Here is a 19,249-nt window from a genome sequence, read left to right as displayed (position 1 = left end):
CCATCAGCTGAGCTGCTTAAGAGAATCTAAGGAGATTCCTTACATGGCTGCGGATGTGAGAGTGCATATTCACAATTATTGGCCTGAATATTGCTGAGGGCAAAGGTTATAATGTGGAGCACCATTTTGAGGTCAAACCAGATTTTTGACAGTGGATTATTACAAGGGGTTAACATGAGAGGAGATGGCCTGATACAGGTCTGAGGCTAATGTTTTTTATTATCTATGCGAGCAATGGTGATAGAGCAGGCACTAGGATTACCCCCGGGTCACACTAGCTACGGAACGGCTTTCTTTTCATTTCGGAGCTCATGCTAACAGATTACAGCGTCCACACTGCCTACGGTTCAGCCATGGTTCAGCCGTGCTCTTCCAGGGACACTTCCTGTACCCGTTTCAAAATAAAAGCACTCCAATGTGTTTGTATAAGGTGTTTATTGTGAAATATTTGCAGAAGCGGAAGATGCACAGCTTCATATTGTATAGTACTGGTATTTATTTGGGTCCATAGGACTACAAATAAATGAAATACTACAAATAAATGAAATACAGTAGTCATACCAGAAGACAAAAGTTATATTAAAAGTTAACATAAATAACTTCAGGTGATGGGCAGTAGGCTCTCTCTCTCTCTCTCTCTCTCTCTCTCTCTCTCTCACACACACACACACACACACACACACACACAGGTGTCCTATAGGGGACAGATTTCGATGTGTGTGCAATTTGGTATAGTTTACGTTTATAGTTTACGTTTTCTACGTTCTTTTTTTTGTAGTTTTCCTTACTCTTGTTGAGGGTTAAGGGCAGAGGATGTCACACCTTGTTAAAGACCTATGAGACAAATTGTGATTTGTGAATATGGGCTATACAAATAAAATTTGATTGTTGATTGATTTATATTTGCTTAAAATAAAACAATAATTTTGTTGCAACAATTAATCTTTTTCTGACATTTGGGATTTCCACACAGATGCATTTCTAAACAAATTGAAATACCTTGTGAATATACCTTCTGTAAAAAAAAATTTTTCAGGATGAAAAACTTCTGGAAGAGCATTTAGAGCCTCTGGTAACACTCAACCTCTATATTCAAATGAAGGATTGAAATAAGAAAAAAAATACCATTCTATGGTTTCAGATTAGTTTTTCTGGTCAGAAAGGAGTCTCCATCGTGTCAGCTGTATATGGCCAGGACTGGCTGACATCTGACATTTCATAGCAGCCCTGTTATACCACTCACCCTGGTAAAAATGTGTCTTTTGGGTGTGCGACTGTTAAAAAGTCTTGGCAGTGAGCCACACCCTCTCATGTCCGGCATTTGGAATTCCTCAGCTGTGAGCTCAGCCACTCGGTGTTGGCCGACACTCTGCTGGTTTTGTCCATTCTGTGGGCCCAGGACAGCACTCCCTCGCCTCATTAGCTTGCTACAATCAGGCAGGTATGCCAGGAATGTGAGTGTGTATTATTCCTCCTACCCCCCCAACTCCCCACAAGAAACCTCCTCAGCACCTCCTCTGTCTTCTTTAAATACCACTGCCCCCTCCACCACCATCCTCTCCTCACACATTCACATCAAAATCAAATCAAATTTTATTTTTATAGCCCATATTCACAAAAGACAGTTTGCCTCATAGGGCTAACCAATCTGTACACGGTGCAACATCCTGTAACCCTCAAGAAAACCTGTGAGGCAAACCTACCAAAACAGGAAAAGAACACCGAAACCTCAGGGTGGGTCACAAGTGAGGTGTCCCTCTCCCAGGACGGACAGAAGTACAATAGATGTTGCGTGTAACAGAGCACATCATAACATACACATACATAAAAATACTTCTTAAAAGCATTCATGACAAAAGACAATGTCTAATATAAATGGAGAGGTGTATCAAGTATTTATGTAAAAAGTACAGAAATGATGGGAGAGGGGTGGTGGACATGGAAGGCAGAGCAGCAGTGACAATTGGATTGTAAGCTTTATTAAAAAGCAAAGTTCTAAGCCTATTCTTAAATGTAGAATTGGTTGGAGATGATTTCACTGGAGAGGAGCTTGATAGCAGAAGGCTCTGTCACCCACTCTACATTTGGAGACCTTAGGGACGACAAGTGAGCCTGTATTCTTGGAGTGCAGTGCAGTAATATGTCACGATGAGCTCTTTAAAGTATGATGGTTCCATATCATTATGGGCTTTTTAGGTGAGGAGGAGAACTTTTAAAATTCTCTTCTAATTTTAATAGGAAGCCAGTGTAGTGGAGGTTATACAGTAGAAACGTGATCTGTTTTCCTGCTTCTTGTCAGTACATGTGCTGCAGCATTTTGGAGAAGCTAAAAAGTCTTTAAAGACTTACTATTGCAGCCTGTGACAATTCTCACATAACATCCCCCCTACACATATCTTCCCACCCATGGCTCCCCTCCTTACCAGATTCAAACCTCTAACGTTGTCTTCCAGACTCTGGCAGAGCTTTCTGAAATTCTTTAGAGACATGGTACCAATCGCAGGGAGATAACATTCCAATCCTCCCCATGATTTACTGGATTTGTATTATTTGCTCGAAGCAGATATATTGTGGGTACCCCTAACATCTGGGTCAAAGAGAGAAAGTTTGACTTCTGCATGTATAGATCCGACTGATACTGTCATAAAACAGATTCATTAATTCTAAACTATAATCATTAAATAATTAGAGAAAGGAAATTCATTCCAACGAAACCATAATACAGCACAAAACATTGTAACTGATTATAAAGGTGAAGCTAAAATAGGTGACTTCCTCAAATAAAACCTATAGGTCATCTATGCAGCAGCTTATTACAACCCATAGTTATATTTTAGACCTAGGTGGGGCTGGGCGGCTGTGGCTCTGGAGGTAGAGAGGATCGACCATTTACCTGAATGTAAGTGGTTCGATCCCGTCTCCCCATTCCGTGTGTCGTGTTCTTGGGCAAGACACTGAGCCCAACACTCACCCCAACATACAGAACCCCGGCACTCACACACGGTGAATGGCAAAAATGACCTGTAAAGCACTTTAAATGGTCATCAAGACTAGAGAAGTGCTATGTAACTACAGATCATTTATCAAGGTGACCTCCTTTGGGCATAGTAAGTATGACGGGAGCAAAGAAGGAGGTGTAGTCAGTCAATGGAGTGCTAAAATAGTAACAAATGCTGACACATACATGGACATTCAGTTTTTAACAACCATTGTTTTCATTGTTTCATTGTTTTCTGTACCTTTCTCTTTTTAGAGCATGCCATGATTCTTTTCTTACTATTCTCTGACTAGTCTACTCCTGCTCTCTTGTCTATCCAAGATGTGTATCTTACTCACAAAATAAAGAAAAACATCTGTAATGTGATAGTAGTAGATGGATATTTTTGCATCTTTTGTGTTTGCTGGTTACTATCAGCCAGCTGTTAACATTGTTAAAATTTGATACTGCAGAACAGAGGCAGCATAATTGATCCACCAAAAGGGTTATGTTTGTTTATACAAACTTAACAAAGACTCTGGCAATATTTTGCTAATATTTCAATGGTGAGACAAAAACCTCTTAGTGGAACAATAATAATAATTTTATTCCATGTTTTCCTGGAAGGATGAGTGATAATTGATACATTGATGGGTGAAGTGAGAACAACAAATGTTTCATCAGGAGAATGTTCTTCAGCGTTTTGCGCTATTCGGCTGTGGGAGGAGGTCTGACATGAGATTAATAGTAGGACACAGACCATTCCACACCTTGTTATCAGAAGCCTGGTACCAAGTGGAGCTGCATCTGGAGCCTGACGTACAATAAGTGTGTGTGTGTGTGTGTGTGTGTGTGTGTGTGTGTGTGTGTGTGTGTGTGTGTGTGTGTGTGTGTGTGTGTGTGTGTGTGTGTGTGTGTGTGTGTGTGTGTGTGTGTGTGTGTGAGAGAAAGAGAAAGAGAAAGATGTTCAGTATCAGGGGATTGGCAAATACCTCTTTCCTCTGCTTTGTCTCTAAAACAACTTTGTTGTAAGTCATACAACCAGCTTCCCCTTTCAGGATGAACAGGGAGGATCTATGGTCAAAGGTTTAAGGTTAAAGGAAGGAAGGAGGTGATGTAGAAAAAAAGAAGGATGATGTGGAGTGCTGAGGAATTTTTTACCATCCTCACACATTAATGTATATGCCACTATTTACATTATATCTGTACAGGAGAATAGTTCCTGTCTAATTCCACACATACTCCCTTCTCTCTCTAAGCAGTTCCCAAGGTCAGGTTATAGATAAAGGGCCAAGCAACAGTTCATTGTGGTGACTTTCATATCTAACTCAGATACGCCAGACAGAGAGGCACCAACTGTAACTCTTTTGCGTATTTCACCAGTGGCAATGGATGTGCTGTTAGAATGGGTGATGCAAGTAGAGGGATATATACCTGGATGCTGTGGGAGACATCTTCAGACTTGTGGGGGACAATTGCTCAGGTTACTCTGTTAGTGTTTGTATATTATTTCACCTTCTTGTCTCCTTGATGCATCAAGTCTAGATTAAAAACTTCTGCATAAGACATCAGCTGCAGCCTGAGTTCTCCTTTCACCAGCTTCCAGAAACTTCCATAACATGGAGGATCTTTGTCCGGACATGAGGTCTAAGAGGAAGCTATCATTCGGGCAGAGGAGTGTTAGATGAATCAGTGACAGCCAGGGTCAAGTTGACAGACTGATATATCTCTCTGCCTGTGATAGGACACACAACACAGACTTATCTTGTGGTGCTGCTACATAGCTACATTTCTGACTCACACCAATCTGGTTGGCCACATTACATAAACTTTCCACTGAATTCAACAAGTTTCCTCCTCCCTTTTGTCATGGTGTTAGTTTTATGTCAAAGGTTGCAAGCACAAAAACACATGCTATTGAGCAAATTATATTATTTCACATTCACAGATATCTGCCTAATGCAAAATTTAAGTCCTCACGCAAAAATTCAAGTAAAGAAAAACAGCTGCAATCGCACCAAACTGTCTATGGTGGGTACATGAGATCTAAAAGTTGAGTACTGCACACATGGCCTAATTCTGCTCTCGATGTTGAATTAATAATGATAATAATGACTTTATATATAGAGCACCTTGTTAAAGCCCTATGAGACAAATTGTGATTTGTGAATATGGGCTATACAAATAAAATTTGATTGATGATTGATTTATATTTGCTTAAAATAAAACAATAATTTCGTTGCAACATTTAATCTTTTTCTGACATTTGGGATTTCCACTCAGATGCATTTCTAAACAAATTGAAATACCCTGTGAATATACCTTCTGTAAAAAAAAATATTTCAGGATGAAAAACTTCTGGAAGAGCATTTAGAGCCTCTGGTAACACTCAACCTCTATATTCAAATGAAGGATTGAAATAAGATATTGACAATGAAAAAAAAAATACCATTCTCTGGTTTTAGTTTAGTTTTTCTGGTCAGAAAGGAGTCTTCATCGTGTCAGCTGTATATGGCCAGGACTTGATTGATTGAATTTGATTGATTGAGCACTTTTCAACACAAAGAACAAAGTGCTGCACAACAGAAAACAAATGATTAAAATACAGAGGGAAGGAAGGAAAAAACAGAATTGTTCCATAAATGGATCCTTGAGACACACCATATTTTAAATAAAAGAATTATGATTTATGCTTATTAATGGAGACTTAGGATTTTCAATTTGATAAATATAATAAAAGCCAATTGAAAGCAACACCTGATGAACCCACCAAACACTCTAAGAGGATGCCATAACCAATTGTGTCAAAGGCAGTACAAACATTTTACAAATGCCTGCATCTGCATTCATTAAAAGGTTATAATTTTTCACAGCTACAAGAGGTTGCTTAGAAACCTTTTCCCCCAGAATTTTAGGAATAAAATGTCATTTAGAGATTGGCTGAAAATTAAAAGGGATGGTAGGAACAAGTCCAGGCTATTTTAAGGCAGGCTGGATAAAGGCACTTTTCAAATAGTCTGGGACACAGTCAGTTGACAAGTAGCTATTCACAATAGTGGGGTCCTATACAATCAATTACTTCAAATAGAAACCTAGTTGGGATAATGTCAAGAGGGCTGTAGGATATTCATGGACATGGTTTCAAGTTCAGACATGGTAAGGAGAGAGAGAAAGAGAGAGAGAAAGAGAGAGAGCGAGAGAGAGAGAGAGAGAGAGAGAGAGCGAGAGAGAGACACAGACAGAGAGAGAGAGAACAGCGAATTCTGGTGTGGGTGATCGGCTTTGGGAAAAGTACGATTTTGTGTAATGGCAGATTTGAGTTGCACCTTTCTAACAAAGTGCAATAAAAATATTTCACAATCTGCAATACAGTCAGTAGTGGCAGAGGGATTGACCAAGTTAACTAACTGATCAACAGTCTTAAAAATAAATCTGTTATAGAGGATTAAAAGCCCCTTCCTGGCCAGGACGTGGTTCCTTAAGACTTGATGTCTTCCATCTTCGCTCTGCTTTTCTGCATCTATAATCAAGTTTGCTTCATTGTGTTAGTGTTAGATTTATTATTTAGAGGAGCAGTGAGATCTAACATTGAGAAGCACAGGAAATTATAGAGTTATTGATGTGGTAGAAATCAGGGAACACGTTGCTAGAGGAATTAAATTGTGCACTGAATTTAGGGGCAATCTGCTGGTTTAAGATGCGAGTGAGCTTTGAGTGGGATAAGGCAGTGTTAGCAGTTTGAAAATTACAGTTAGAAACACACATGTCCAAGATGTCCAGAAGATATTATCAGACCCAGGCTAAAGAGTAAGTCTAGATTGTGGCCATGATTACAGATGTTGTTCCAAATTTAGTGTGCAATGTATAAAAAATCTGGGTGTGGCAAAGTCTTTTGCCACCCAAGGTCTCCCAACACAACCCGACAACAGCCACATGCTGCTTACCATCTTTTATTTACTTAATTCAAAAGAACAAACTTAAAGCCAGAAACACAACCTTTTCAGGTGAAGTAGCAGCTCAGTTCTGTCCTCGTCTCTTTCCATGTGTGGCAGTCCTCTCCAAGTGTGACTAAAGCTGCTTTCAGACATGCACTGGACTCAATATTTTCTTTGGAGCAGGTGCATGTGGGAACGCAAACAACACCAAGAAGGACCAGTGGTGGACCATCAAGCTTGAACATGAGCACTTCAAAGGAGGCAAGGTTGTTACAGGTCACAATTGAAGTGATTCTTCTGGACAGTGATAAGGCTGACACCAAGGCCACAGTCCCTAGGTCAGTTAAATAAGTTATAGTCCGGAGAACACAATTCAGCAAGCTGTGTGAGTTAAACAAAGATCCTGTTAAAAACATAAAATCCAAATCAGTGGAGGAGATAAAGTCATTTAGAATAAATGTTTTGTTGGAAATGGATCTTCCATTCAGAAGAGCCATCTTAAACTTTCTGTGCTAAGTTATTACTGTGGGTGGTATAGGAAATTCGGTTTTGGTCCACATCTTTGTTAAATTACTATTATTCCTGATATGCTTGTTATTTTGACAGACAAATGTGAATATATTTCAGTGATCTTAGGCAAGGAGAAATAGTGCCATAAATATCTGAACTTCTAATTGACAACTGTGGAGGAGAGTCAGCAATACAGCCTTTATTCTGTACATCTGTATGTTTTAAGATCTGCTGGTTTAAGATGCCAGTGAGCTTTGAGCGGGATAAGGCAGTGCTAGCAGTTTGAAAATTACAGTTAAAACACACATTTCCAAGATGTCCAGAAGATACCTATCTACCTATAAAATGCAATTGCCAAAATACTATTTTGTGTGTCAAATACATGTATTATAAATACTGCCCATCCCTGGATGGAGGAAATTTGATTTGTTTAGAGTCTTATGGGACAATTTTCTGTTATTTATAGTACCTTAAATACAAAGAAATGGTGAAAGGGGGGCGGGGATGAACCAACAAATGACTAAAACTGCTGAAAAGGAGGAAGAGGAAAGGGAGGAGGCTGTGTTGTGTGTCTTTTTTGGGAGTTGCTCCTCAGACAGAAGATAAATCTGCAGCCAGTGTATTGTGAGTGTGTGTGTGCGTGTCTGTCGGTCTGTCCACGAAGGGATGTAGGAGCCTACAGGCAAATACCGAAATGTGCTGTTTATTCAAAGAGTGGGAGTGGCTCAGGAAACCGCCAACAGAAGCTTCCCGAGGAAAAGGCTACAGACGATTCCCAACCGTTCAATAGAAGGAAATGAGCCATATGGGCATGGGCCTGAGGGAGACCACTTCCAGCTCAGGGGCCCTGATGTGGGGCCACCCACAGGAAATATGACATTTAAATTTAACATTTCATGCACTTCAGATATTTAGATGATCAAAACTGACAGTACAATAAAACATTATGTCAGGGACTGAATAAGATTATCTAGATAAGAAAGAAAAATTATTCAACTTCCCAGTCGATCCCAGTCTTCCCCAGCTGCATGCTAAAGTGTCCTTGGGAAAGATGCTGAACCCTGAATGGCCCCTAATATATTGAATACATGAATTGGAAGTTGCTATGGATAGAAGCGTCAGCTAAATGACATGTAATCTAACTTCAACAACACACAACACAATCTACAGCCATCTCTTACATTTTGATTACTATATAGTACGTCTGCATATCTCCACTGCTGTTAAACTACTGTAAATTTACAGTTTGACCCACATTACACTTTGCATTCAGTTCATCTTTGTACATTATGTTCAACCTTTTGTTAAATCTCTGTTAATCAAAAGCTCATTCAAATTTTTGTAGTTCATTTGTCTAGTCCACCAAGGCAGCACAGATTAGTCAACACACACTAAAGTTCAAGGCTGAAAACTTGCTATAAAGCAAGATTATAGAGCAGATTTGACCGAAAGTCAAATAGAACTGTATATTCTGTTAGAGACTGATATATTTCGGACATCTAATAATTAATGCCAGTAACCTATGTTCACATTGGTTTCACATTTCCATTTTTTAACTTTGCTCCATACTGTTATTCTACCTCACACTTTTTGCCGATTTGCATTTGTACATTTTTTTATTAATTTACTGTGTATTTATTGCAATTGTTACTATTTTATTGAATGCTGATTGATTAACTGCAATTATAGTTTTTCTGCCTGGGCTGCATGTGTGGCGAACGTGCATCATGAAATGTCTTGCTTTTCATTTCGGCCACCATGTTTATAAGGTTAGAGTTGTCACACTGGCCTACCTGAGATGCACGTCTCCAGGTGGGACTCCTGCACGTGAGCCGGACTGTTCTTCCAGAGAGTTGAGGCCTATTTTCTTCACATACCGCATGCAGTTCACAGCAAAAGAGTGAGTTTCAATGTCTATATCTGTTGATTATGTCACAAACATAAATACTTGAAACACTTCCTGTACTTCCTAACCCTAACCCTCAAAGCAAAAGCCCACTAGCATTCCTGTTGACTGAGTCCGTTCATTTGTTTTAACAAGATTTTTAGGTTTTTGCGAGTCTGGAAGATGCACAGCTTCATAGTCCTGGCATTTAGTTGAGTATATAGCCTCTCTTTTATTAGAGGATATACGGTAGTCATACCAGAAACTCCAGCTTGGCTGCAGGCACGCAGCAGTCACGCTCTCTGTGAGTGAACAACAAACGCCCACAAAACAGATCAGTGACACAGCCATCACGCAATGCACACACACCTTGTGTACAGGTGTCTACAATATTCAGTCCTCTCTTTTTGTCAACTAACCACAGATTTGTGACTGTCCTGCTTTTATGATAAGACGTGAATTAATCACAATCACTGTCCTGCTACTATTAAAGATGAAAAACTGATCATAGACATTCAACTGTCACTGTCATTACGGACATATGAAAGTACAACTGTCTGGTTGTTATTGCAGAAATCTCATCTTTTCACATCTAAAACCTCTCACCAAATGCCTAAAGGACTTTTTTAGTGCTGTTTCCTTGCAGAGTATGAAAAAGCAGTGTTATCCCTTTCCAGTTGCAATTGCATAGCTTGAAAGGACTAATTCCATCTTCATATCAAACTTAGTAGTAATAAAAAGGTGAAAATTTCAACATCACTCGAGTATTTATTCAAAGGATTCACATGACATTAAAGCACATCGTAAATTTTCTGAACTTACAAAAGAGCTGTATGATCTGATCTGACAGCAACATCTCTTCTCTCAATTCAAACACAGGACCTTCAAAAATAAGCTTCCTGCATAACATTTCCCCCTACTACCACCCAACTCACGAGAAAAGAATAAGTACAAGCAAACACATACACACAAAAAATTCCACCACTAAATCCTGCAATAAGACTAGCCTTTAAATAAAGTCTCAAATTGGCCAGCTGCTTTGGAGACACTCCAAAACATTTGGTACCTCACAACTAAAAACAACACTTTGTACTCTACAGGTAATGTTTTCTCTGTACATGAGGGTTTGTGTAGATGCCTCTTCCTCCTTCCTCCCTGTCTGGTAACCCTTACTCTGTGGCAGGGCTTAGGTCATCAGACGAATGGAAGCCCAGTGTTGAGCCCCTGTGTTCGTGCTCGGAGTATGTCCTTGTCATGAAAACTGGATCTGTTGTACAGTGGGAATCTGGAACACAGCAACACAGTTTAGTTGGAGATAGTGTGAATCATTCTCAATCATCCATCAGTAATGTGAGCTGCCACTGCCTCAGTAGGGATTCTACCTGTTGATATGAGGTGGTATACACCATGACGTTCTGCTGCTGTCCATCGGCTGTGATAATCCCAGCTGGCAGTGGATTTGCTGATGAAGGAAGAAAATGTAGATTAATGAGACTGAACTTGGAACACCAAAGACAAATTGACCAGAGCAAAGAGACAAATGCTGAACAAACTAGAATGAATTCTAAAATATTTACCATTAAAACCTGACAAGTTGTACTTACTGAAGCCATCATCTGTGAGATCCTCTCCCAGGCTGTCTCCCACCGCCACCCCAGGCATCCCCTTCTCCCCCTTCATTGCCTGGAATAGCACCATATGAGCACAAAGCATTGTTATGTACACGTGAGCACAAGAATACAAGGAACTAAAGAAAAACATGGCGTCATCTGTTAAGAAACTAATCCTTATTTCAGGCCTTTCCAGTGACATGAGTAAAGAAATGAAGAAACGTGAGTGTGTTTAATAAAACCAGATTAAGCATCAAACCAGGTGTATTTAAAAAAATTCCTGCTTCACAAAGAATGTTCAAATGAATTTGACCACAATAGATTAGGTCTCGATTTTCATCCAAGTGTCTGTAAGCCCAGAAATTCACATTCAACTCGAAACAAGGTTATCAACTCATGAACTCGGCTCTGGAGGAGGACAACAGAGGCAGTGACCAGAACATTATTTACCTTGTTTGAAGAAGTGGTCACCATTTACTTCCATTGTATTGGATTTGGCTGCAATGCTGTTTACATAGTGGTGAGTAAATAATGAGTGAATTAAAATTTTTGCCTGGCAGATCTACAGAGTTCAGTGCATGTCATGCTCCAGTTTTTTTAAAGCTAGAATTATCACATAGATAATGTGACCTTTGACCACTGAAATGTAATCACTTCACCTTTGAGTCCAAGTGACAACTCATCAAAAGTTGAAGACATTCCCTTAAGCAGTCTTGAGATATTACATTAAAGAGGCCAAAAACATGTTTTTTGAGGCCACTATGGCTTTGACCTTTGACCACCGAAATCTAATCAGTTAATCAGAGTCCAAGTGTACATGTTTGCTAAATTTTAAAGAATTCCCTTGAGATGTTCCTGAGATATTACATTTACAAGGCAAAATGTGTTTGAGAGGTCACAGTGTTTGAGGGGCCACAAACTCTAATCAGGTCACCCATGAGTCAACGTGAATTGTGCCAGATGTAATAAAATTCCCTGACGGAAGTCCTGATAAATCACAAGAACGTGAGGTCACTGTGACCTTAACCTTTGACCTCTAGTCCTAGTGAGCGTTTGTACCGCATTTGAAGAATTTCTTCAAATACCTCTCTAATCGCTACTTTGAAGAGTTCACGCATAGCAAATGATCACTACCGATTGAGGGAGCTGCCATCCCAGTGTAGTGAGCTTGGTCAGCCTTCCCCTGCCTAAGCAAGCTCGCTGCCATTAAACTCATCATTCCTCTGGGCAGTGTGAACTGTGAACGTGATTTCTCCACCATGAAAAGGGTAACTCAACACTCATAACTGCTTTTAGCAATATAAATCGACCCTTAATTTTAGAATTTACAAAAAAAAAAATCATCTTCACTTTTTGTAGGTTACAACAGACCTCTGTGACATGATGAAAGGAGGCGACAATTTCCATACCATGATGAAACTTTTTTCCAAACCAAGTAAAAAGGTGTAGCAATGACTCGTGCAATGTTCATGATCATCAAAAAACTGCATTGTATCTCACCTCTCTGAACTTTTGCAGGTAGAGCTTCAGCGGCTCCACATACATGTCAAAGCCAAGCGTAGACATGGCAAAAAGGATGTCCTCTCCATTGATGGTCTTTCTCTTCTCCTGATGGCAGCGCTCGCTCGCCTCCGATGTGATGAAGCTGATGAACTCACTAACACACTCCTGCACACACTCTTTGGCATCTTTTGCTATCTGTGGACAGACAGACACACACACATTACAAAATAATTTTGTCACGATACCAACATTTTTGTTTTGATACAGATACCAAGTAATGAATTTCTATACAGATACTTTTTAGATACTTTTAGATAAAAGGAGAGTTGCTGTATATGAGCCAGTGGCACCAGACTTCTGTTGGAAAAAAAATGGGTTGGAAAAATTATGGGGATACATTTGTCATAGCAGAGGGTTTAATTATTTTGTGAGGCTACCAGTAGTATGCAAGATAATCATGGGTTTGGGCTTCATCACCATAAAATGCCGGACTACTTTTTTTTTTTAGCATGGAAATAATTAACATAAATTACATTGTAAGTCTATTTGTTTTGTTTGTTTTCATGCATGCACGACAGGTTTTTGACAATGGATAAGTAGCCTTCATCTTATAGCATTAGGATATTTATAATTTGGATTATTGTTAAGATCAAGATCATAACTCGTTAACTTGAATAAACTAACGTCTTATTACAGATGTACATGTGACAGCTGCTGCAGTGAGAGAAAAAACCCCGCAAATCTACATGGAGGCCCTGCAGGCCCGCCAGAATGGAGTGAAAGCAAAGCGTTGCACACACAGGAAATTTACAGCTTGAATTTAAACACTGGCCAGGAAACACTGGTCGCAGAACAGCCGCTGTTCAGCGGTGCTCTTCTCTGCGATTTTTTCCGTGTTCCTACCAGAATATACTGAAATTATCTTTCAGCACAGTTTCAATGTGTATCTGTGGACTATGTCACAAACAGAAATTCTTGCAACACTTCCTGTAGGATACCTTTTTCCTAATATAAAAGCACTCCAACTTTTTGTAATAAATTTTTGGGGCTTGTTATGGCCTTTAATGGATAGGAGAGCAAGCTTGTGAAGGGGGATAGAGAGAGAGAGTGGCCATGCATAAATGGCCACAGGTCGGAATCGACTCTGGCTTTACCATCCAAATATGTATGAAAAGATCCAAATTGAACACTGTAAGCAGACTATAGTACTTGAACACTAAAACCGATTTATTTAAACAGTATTTGTATAGGAACGATTCTGTCCCAAGCCTTTTGATCCTTCCTCACCAGGTGAGGAATACTGGTTAGCATTAGCACCAAATTAAATGTTTGGTACTGTGTAGGGCTTTAACAAACGGTGTAAATGACCTCGTTTAGAGTATTATTTATTTATTCTAATGGCACTCAGTAGAGTAGACAGCATCTTTGCATCAGATGAACAGGGGTGAAAAACATGTCTTTTAACAGTTAAACATATGGACATTTGATCTTCACTGTAAACATATTGAGATGTTTGCATTTGCATATTGGTTGCACATTCCGCTGGTAAAATGTTTTGTATTTTTTGGTAATAATAGGTTTATGGCTAATGGCTTCACTACACTTCAAAATATGGATTTGTGACATGCACTCTATGCATTAAAGGGATAGTTAGGGATGAGGAGTCTCAGGCAACAGTGTTGCAGCAAAATCTAATACAATTGAAGGAACTAGTGATCTCTTCTTCAGATGTAATAAAACAACAGAAAAAAACATAACATGCCTCCATATTGTTCGTGTGGTGTCATCCAAGTGTCAGCAAGCCCCCACATTCATATTCGACTTGAAACAACATCATTTACACCTCGTTTTTAGCCTAAAAGTCCTCTGATGGCCTCTTCGGAGGCACCTTCACATACGCACGTGTGGCTATGTCCACTAGCATCACCACTTCCAGTAGTTAAGTTATGCGTGTGCCCTTATCTTAAAAAACGCTGTTACCTACACCATCAATTTACACCGGGGCTCATGTTTACACCACCTACATCTACTGTATTAAACTATCAAAAAATTATAATACACGTGCCAATTATGTGCCATCAGAGTGAGGCTATACTGTCATAGAAGTTAAGAGAATGATTTAACAACAAGTTAACTCTGAATAAGGCAAAGAAGTCCACATCACTTCTATGACATCATGAGGATTTGACAGTGGTGGAGACACACCATATCTTATAGTACGTGATATTAAACTATCCGCTGTTACAACAGAGGATGACGCTGGACAAATTCCTGCAGAACAACCCTGAGGCAGCAAAAGGATGGAGAGAATTTAGTTCCAGTGCCAAAATATTCAATAAGAATAAAGGTCCAAGCGTTTTTTTCCCATATGGAGTCAGCCTATCTGTACATGACTTACAACACGTCTTGGACACTTTACTCATACTTTGGTAAAACATTGGTTAAATTCTCTTTAAGACAATGGCAAAGATGGTAAGTCTCTCTATGATTACCACTCAACAGAATAAAACACATCTACATTTAACCAGACTGCATCTTGTTTGCTATTTTACCTTTTGCTTGAATCTTTAATCTAACCTGGGCCGCCGGTACGTGCAGGCGTGTCTTCTAAAGCAAGTAAGGCGGTAGGTCGATCAGCAATTAAAATGCTCACAACTAATTTAATTTTCAACCAATTTTAAAGCCGTGTATTTATGTTACAGAATGTTTGGTTACACTAAAAATGCAATATACTTGATCGTTTAAAGATAATGTCATAATATTTCTAAAACATTGGATTAATTTACCTAAAGTAATTAGATTCTAAGTACATTCTTTTTTCTTACTACATGTAAAATGGCTGCCAGGGAGTTAATTCCAGTATAATTTTGCAAATAAATGAAGACTTAATTCATAAAGAAAAATACATTAACACAACAAATGCTGTTATGCGTCTTCAGTGACTGGTAGGCTTCATAATGTTTACACATTGACAGCAAAATATTAGAGATTTGCTTCTACGATATAAATGTAATTAGAATAATTAGCTTGTGACTATTATAGCTTTATTTTAATTCAACAACGATCCTCTGATTTCCAATCTAATACCGGCAGTGTTGATGTTTTAACTGGTAAATTCTATCTTGCAGATCAGACAAACACGATGAGAAATAATAAAGTCTCTTGATTTCTTTTATTAGAAAAATGCTATATATTGTCATCCTGACTTGTGAAATACAATTATCGATATGCTGGCACCAAATATCGTTTGATATTTAGATAGTCTATGCCAGTTTGACCTGCCAGTGTCACTACTTCATGACTCCTTCCTGCGCTTATCACAGGAATGAATGTAATGTGAACGGAAGTTAAGTGGAAAAAGGTTGAAGATGCGGGATAACAGCGGATAACAGTGCAAGAACTGTCTGGTGAAAATAAAATGTCTCTCCCTCACAAACCTTTCCAGTCTGAGGAACAGCATTCTTCATGATACGAGCCACATTGGCAATAGGTAGATAAATGTCCTGTTCCCTGTAGTTCTCTTTAATTCCGCCATCGTCATGGTCATTCAGATTCTCCTCTGCTTCATCTACAGAAAACAAACACACAGAGTCAGCAGGTCTTCACTTCCTACAGTGATGGTTGTTTTTATACCAGCTCCTCACCATCTTGAGACTGGAGAACATAGTGACTGGATGCCATGTACTCTCCAGTGATGCCCAGCTGGGAAGCGTCGGTGGTCGTGCCGTCTCCGTCCATCTGTAATGCGAACACACATCACGCACACATTGACTTCTGTATACAGGAGAAACTTGGGAAAGAATCATTCCTATACAAATGCTGTTTAAATTATTTGGTTAAAGTGATCAAGTAGTCCACTTACAGTCTACATTTTGGGTCTTTTCATGCATGTTTGGACAATAAGTCATTCTTTTAACCGTTTTTACTGGCTCTGTGAGTAATTTACTGCTCCTCTCTGTGTCTCTATCATTCACGCTGCCAAACGAATCGAGCCAAATCAAGCGTGCCCTGCCATCTCCTCCTGCTCTCCATACATTGTGAAAGTTTACAAATTCTGCTTTTACCCAGTCTGAGTTAGCACGTGTCTGATGACACTGTGTTTGTGTGTGTGAGAGTGTGTGTGTCAGCAAAAGAGATGAGAATAATTAATGAATCAAGGCAAGCAGCTATGAAGATTTTACTCATTTAAGAACAGTATCGTTTATTATGTGGTGATCAGTGTTGATATCATGGTGGTCATTTGAAACAACAGTGGGGGGTTCTCTGCTCACACATGTTCACAACAGCAACAAATTTTCCCATGGATTCAGGAGAGGGGTGGTGCAGCAGGCAGAGGCAGGATGTCAGCTATTAATTCCGCTTTGGAGACCACATGATTTTGTTTACTGCACATCAACACCAGCATCTGCGCTTATTCCAGCAAAATCTCTTTGACATTTTCGTCATTCATGTCTTCTTCATGTGTGACACCGCTTTTTCCCCCCCTGCTATATTTGTTTTTCTTTTTTCGTCTGTCACGAGTTAGAAGCGTCATCAAACCCCCCACTTGCTCATGGTGTATTTTATTTTATTTGAAGAGGGATTTCAATTAAATAGTCTTCAAATTATATTAATGTGACATGAGTCTCAAGCTTGTTTTGCACAGATACAGCTAGTAGAAAAGGCCTTCAGGAGATACATTTTACTCTTACACATTGTGTAAAATTCAGAGCCTGTACATTTGTACTTTTATTTGAGTAAAGAGGTTGATTCGGTACTTCTACTTTTACTTGAGTGTTTTTAAACACAAGTATCTGTACTTCTACTTGAGTAAAAAAATATATAATTTTGCCACCTCTGAATGCAACCTCATCATGCACAAGTCACTTGAAATGTTAATATTCTTCCAAATCTGTATCCTTTAAGGTGTTTGATTGAGCCAGATTCTTTCTGCAAGCCCCATCATGTCATTAGAGTCATATGGAACTATCTTCAATGTTAAGAATAACAAAAAGAGTTATGTCATACTGTTAATACAATTCTTCAGTTACTACAGCCATAGAACACTTAAATCCTCAAACTAACTCTCAAACCATTTATTTTCAATTTGGTGGAGCGGCCAACCCTTACAGTAATCCACATTCCTTTTGTTTTGTCTGTAGCTGTTAACGTGAGGGACGACCCCCTAACAGGACACTATCGTTCTATTTGCATTTTAGATAAGCTTGTTGTGCAGCCGGATTCGGAGGACTAGCATATGAGACACCCTCTTCACATTGTCGACAGTTCGGAGGGTTGTGATGAAATGCGTAAGCGGGCTCCGACACGACAACTACCTAGTTGTACAGCTTTAACCTGGGCAATGACTCTTTTCGTTAGCCACACGCTAAACACATTGATCTATGCTTAGCTATCCTGTGCTAACCAGACTAGCTTATGCCTGGCGCGGGTAAGCGACATGTTCAGCTAACTAGCCACTTTACTGGTCTCCGATGAACTAAGTTAATGAGTTGAGTGAGGAGAGACTATCGATGGGCTGTTACCTTCTGCAGTTAACCAGTTCAGCTACAGACTGTCCACTGAACAAATTCGCACACCGGAGCTGGTGCCAGCACAGACCGCGTTGGCCTGTTCATTGTCGTCGGGAGCAGAGCAAGACGTGGCCCAGGCCGAAATTATAAAGACTTATTTTTAAAGTTTCAACCACTAAATACTTCCTGATAAGCAAACCTCGTTGACTCAGACAACAAATAAAAAATCAGACAGAGACGGACATTTCCATTCGAGCTAACGAGAAATCGGTTAACAATCATTGGCCGGAGCCAGGCACAAACCTGCAATGAAGCCCTGGTTGGTTACCTCCCTGAGACGGCTGTTTGGTTGGACAGAAAATGGCTGCGGAAGGACCAGTCCCAGCGCGGAGCCGCGGCTGCACTACCGCCTGTAGCCGAGAGGAGGCCGTGCTGCTTTCATGAACTTCTGACAAGCTCCGAACGCAGAGGTGTAAAAATAATCCGGCAGTCGAAGCATATCGAATTAAGTATACGAGTTCAATTGTGTTTCCAATTGTATATTTTGCATGTTGTTTATTGCAACAGTTAATGTCAGGTTTCGCTGCGCTCTGAAATTACAGAATAAGGATAAAGTACACACATAACATGCATTCATTATTCAAAACTATGATCATTTAGAGCCCTTACACAGCAAATAGTTCGCGTGGTTGTATCCCCATTTCAGGCATACTACAACGAAGATTCTGCGTAAAACCTTTCACATAAATCGAAGATCAGAAGATCGCTGTGTTGTAATCCTCACATTTCTGACGGCATATGAACGCATCTCTTCTAGTTTCCCTCCCGTTCGAAGCGCTACTCGACTGCCTCTGTGCTGTGTGTGTGTGTGTGTGTGTGTGTGTGTGTGTGTGTGCGGACGCGCGTGTTCACGTGTACGTGTGTTACCGCGCGTGTGATGTATTAATGTTAATGTATGCTAGTCGAGGTTTGTGTAGAAAACCCTTGTTAAAGATCTACACGAAGTTGGTCTTTTCGGATCATAAACTAACAAACGAAACGTCGATAAAACACAAACAACGCCTCCTTCAGATCAGAGTAATGTATATAACGAGCTAAAGCATTCATTTGATCAAAACGAGCAGAAATCCAAGACAAAACATTGGTCTTTATGTGCAGATGGCAGTCACACGAGTGGGCAGGGACCGTCTACAAAGTGCAAATACACGTACTGAAAAAAAAAATAATATAGACTTTACCTGTAGCATCTACTGTAGGTATAAGGTCAGCAGGGTCTTCCTCCTCAGGTTTTGCACAACTATATCTATTCCTGTTTCAGT

At 39.7% G+C, this 19,249-nt stretch overlaps 1 protein-coding gene across 3 annotated transcripts; it reads right to left on the bottom strand.

Annotated features, from left to right (window-relative positions):
* Positions 1-10,055: 10,055 nt before the first annotated feature.
* Positions 10,056-18,376, bottom strand: nfyba (nuclear transcription factor Y, beta a). 3 transcript variants are annotated; one of them, XM_035147748.1, is made up of 7 exons: positions 18,234-18,376; positions 16,065-16,158; positions 15,858-15,988; positions 12,418-12,615; positions 10,885-10,990; positions 10,690-10,769; positions 10,056-10,592 (listed from the first exon to the last, which is right to left on the bottom strand). In XM_035147748.1, exons 2-7 carry the CDS (start codon positions 16,156-16,158, stop codon positions 10,560-10,562), a joined length of 642 nt encoding a protein of 213 aa, XP_035003639.1. In that variant the 5' UTR covers positions 18,234-18,376; the 3' UTR covers positions 10,056-10,559. The 3 variants fall into 3 exon arrangements, with proteins under 3 accessions (XP_035003639.1, XP_035003641.1, XP_035003640.1); XM_035147750.1 differs by having other exon boundaries at positions 10,912-10,990; positions 18,234-18,374; XM_035147749.1 differs by lacking the exon at positions 18,234-18,376 and adding an exon at positions 17,943-18,227.
* Positions 18,377-19,249: the final 873 nt, after the last annotated feature.

Source organism: Hippoglossus stenolepis, chromosome 22, assembly GCF_022539355.2.
Source record: "Hippoglossus stenolepis isolate QCI-W04-F060 chromosome 22, HSTE1.2, whole genome shotgun sequence".
NCBI classification, from domain to species: Eukaryota; Metazoa; Chordata; class Actinopteri; order Pleuronectiformes; family Pleuronectidae; genus Hippoglossus; species Hippoglossus stenolepis.
Note: the sequence above shows the minus strand (reverse complement) of the source record. Positions and strands in the feature narration are given on the sequence as shown.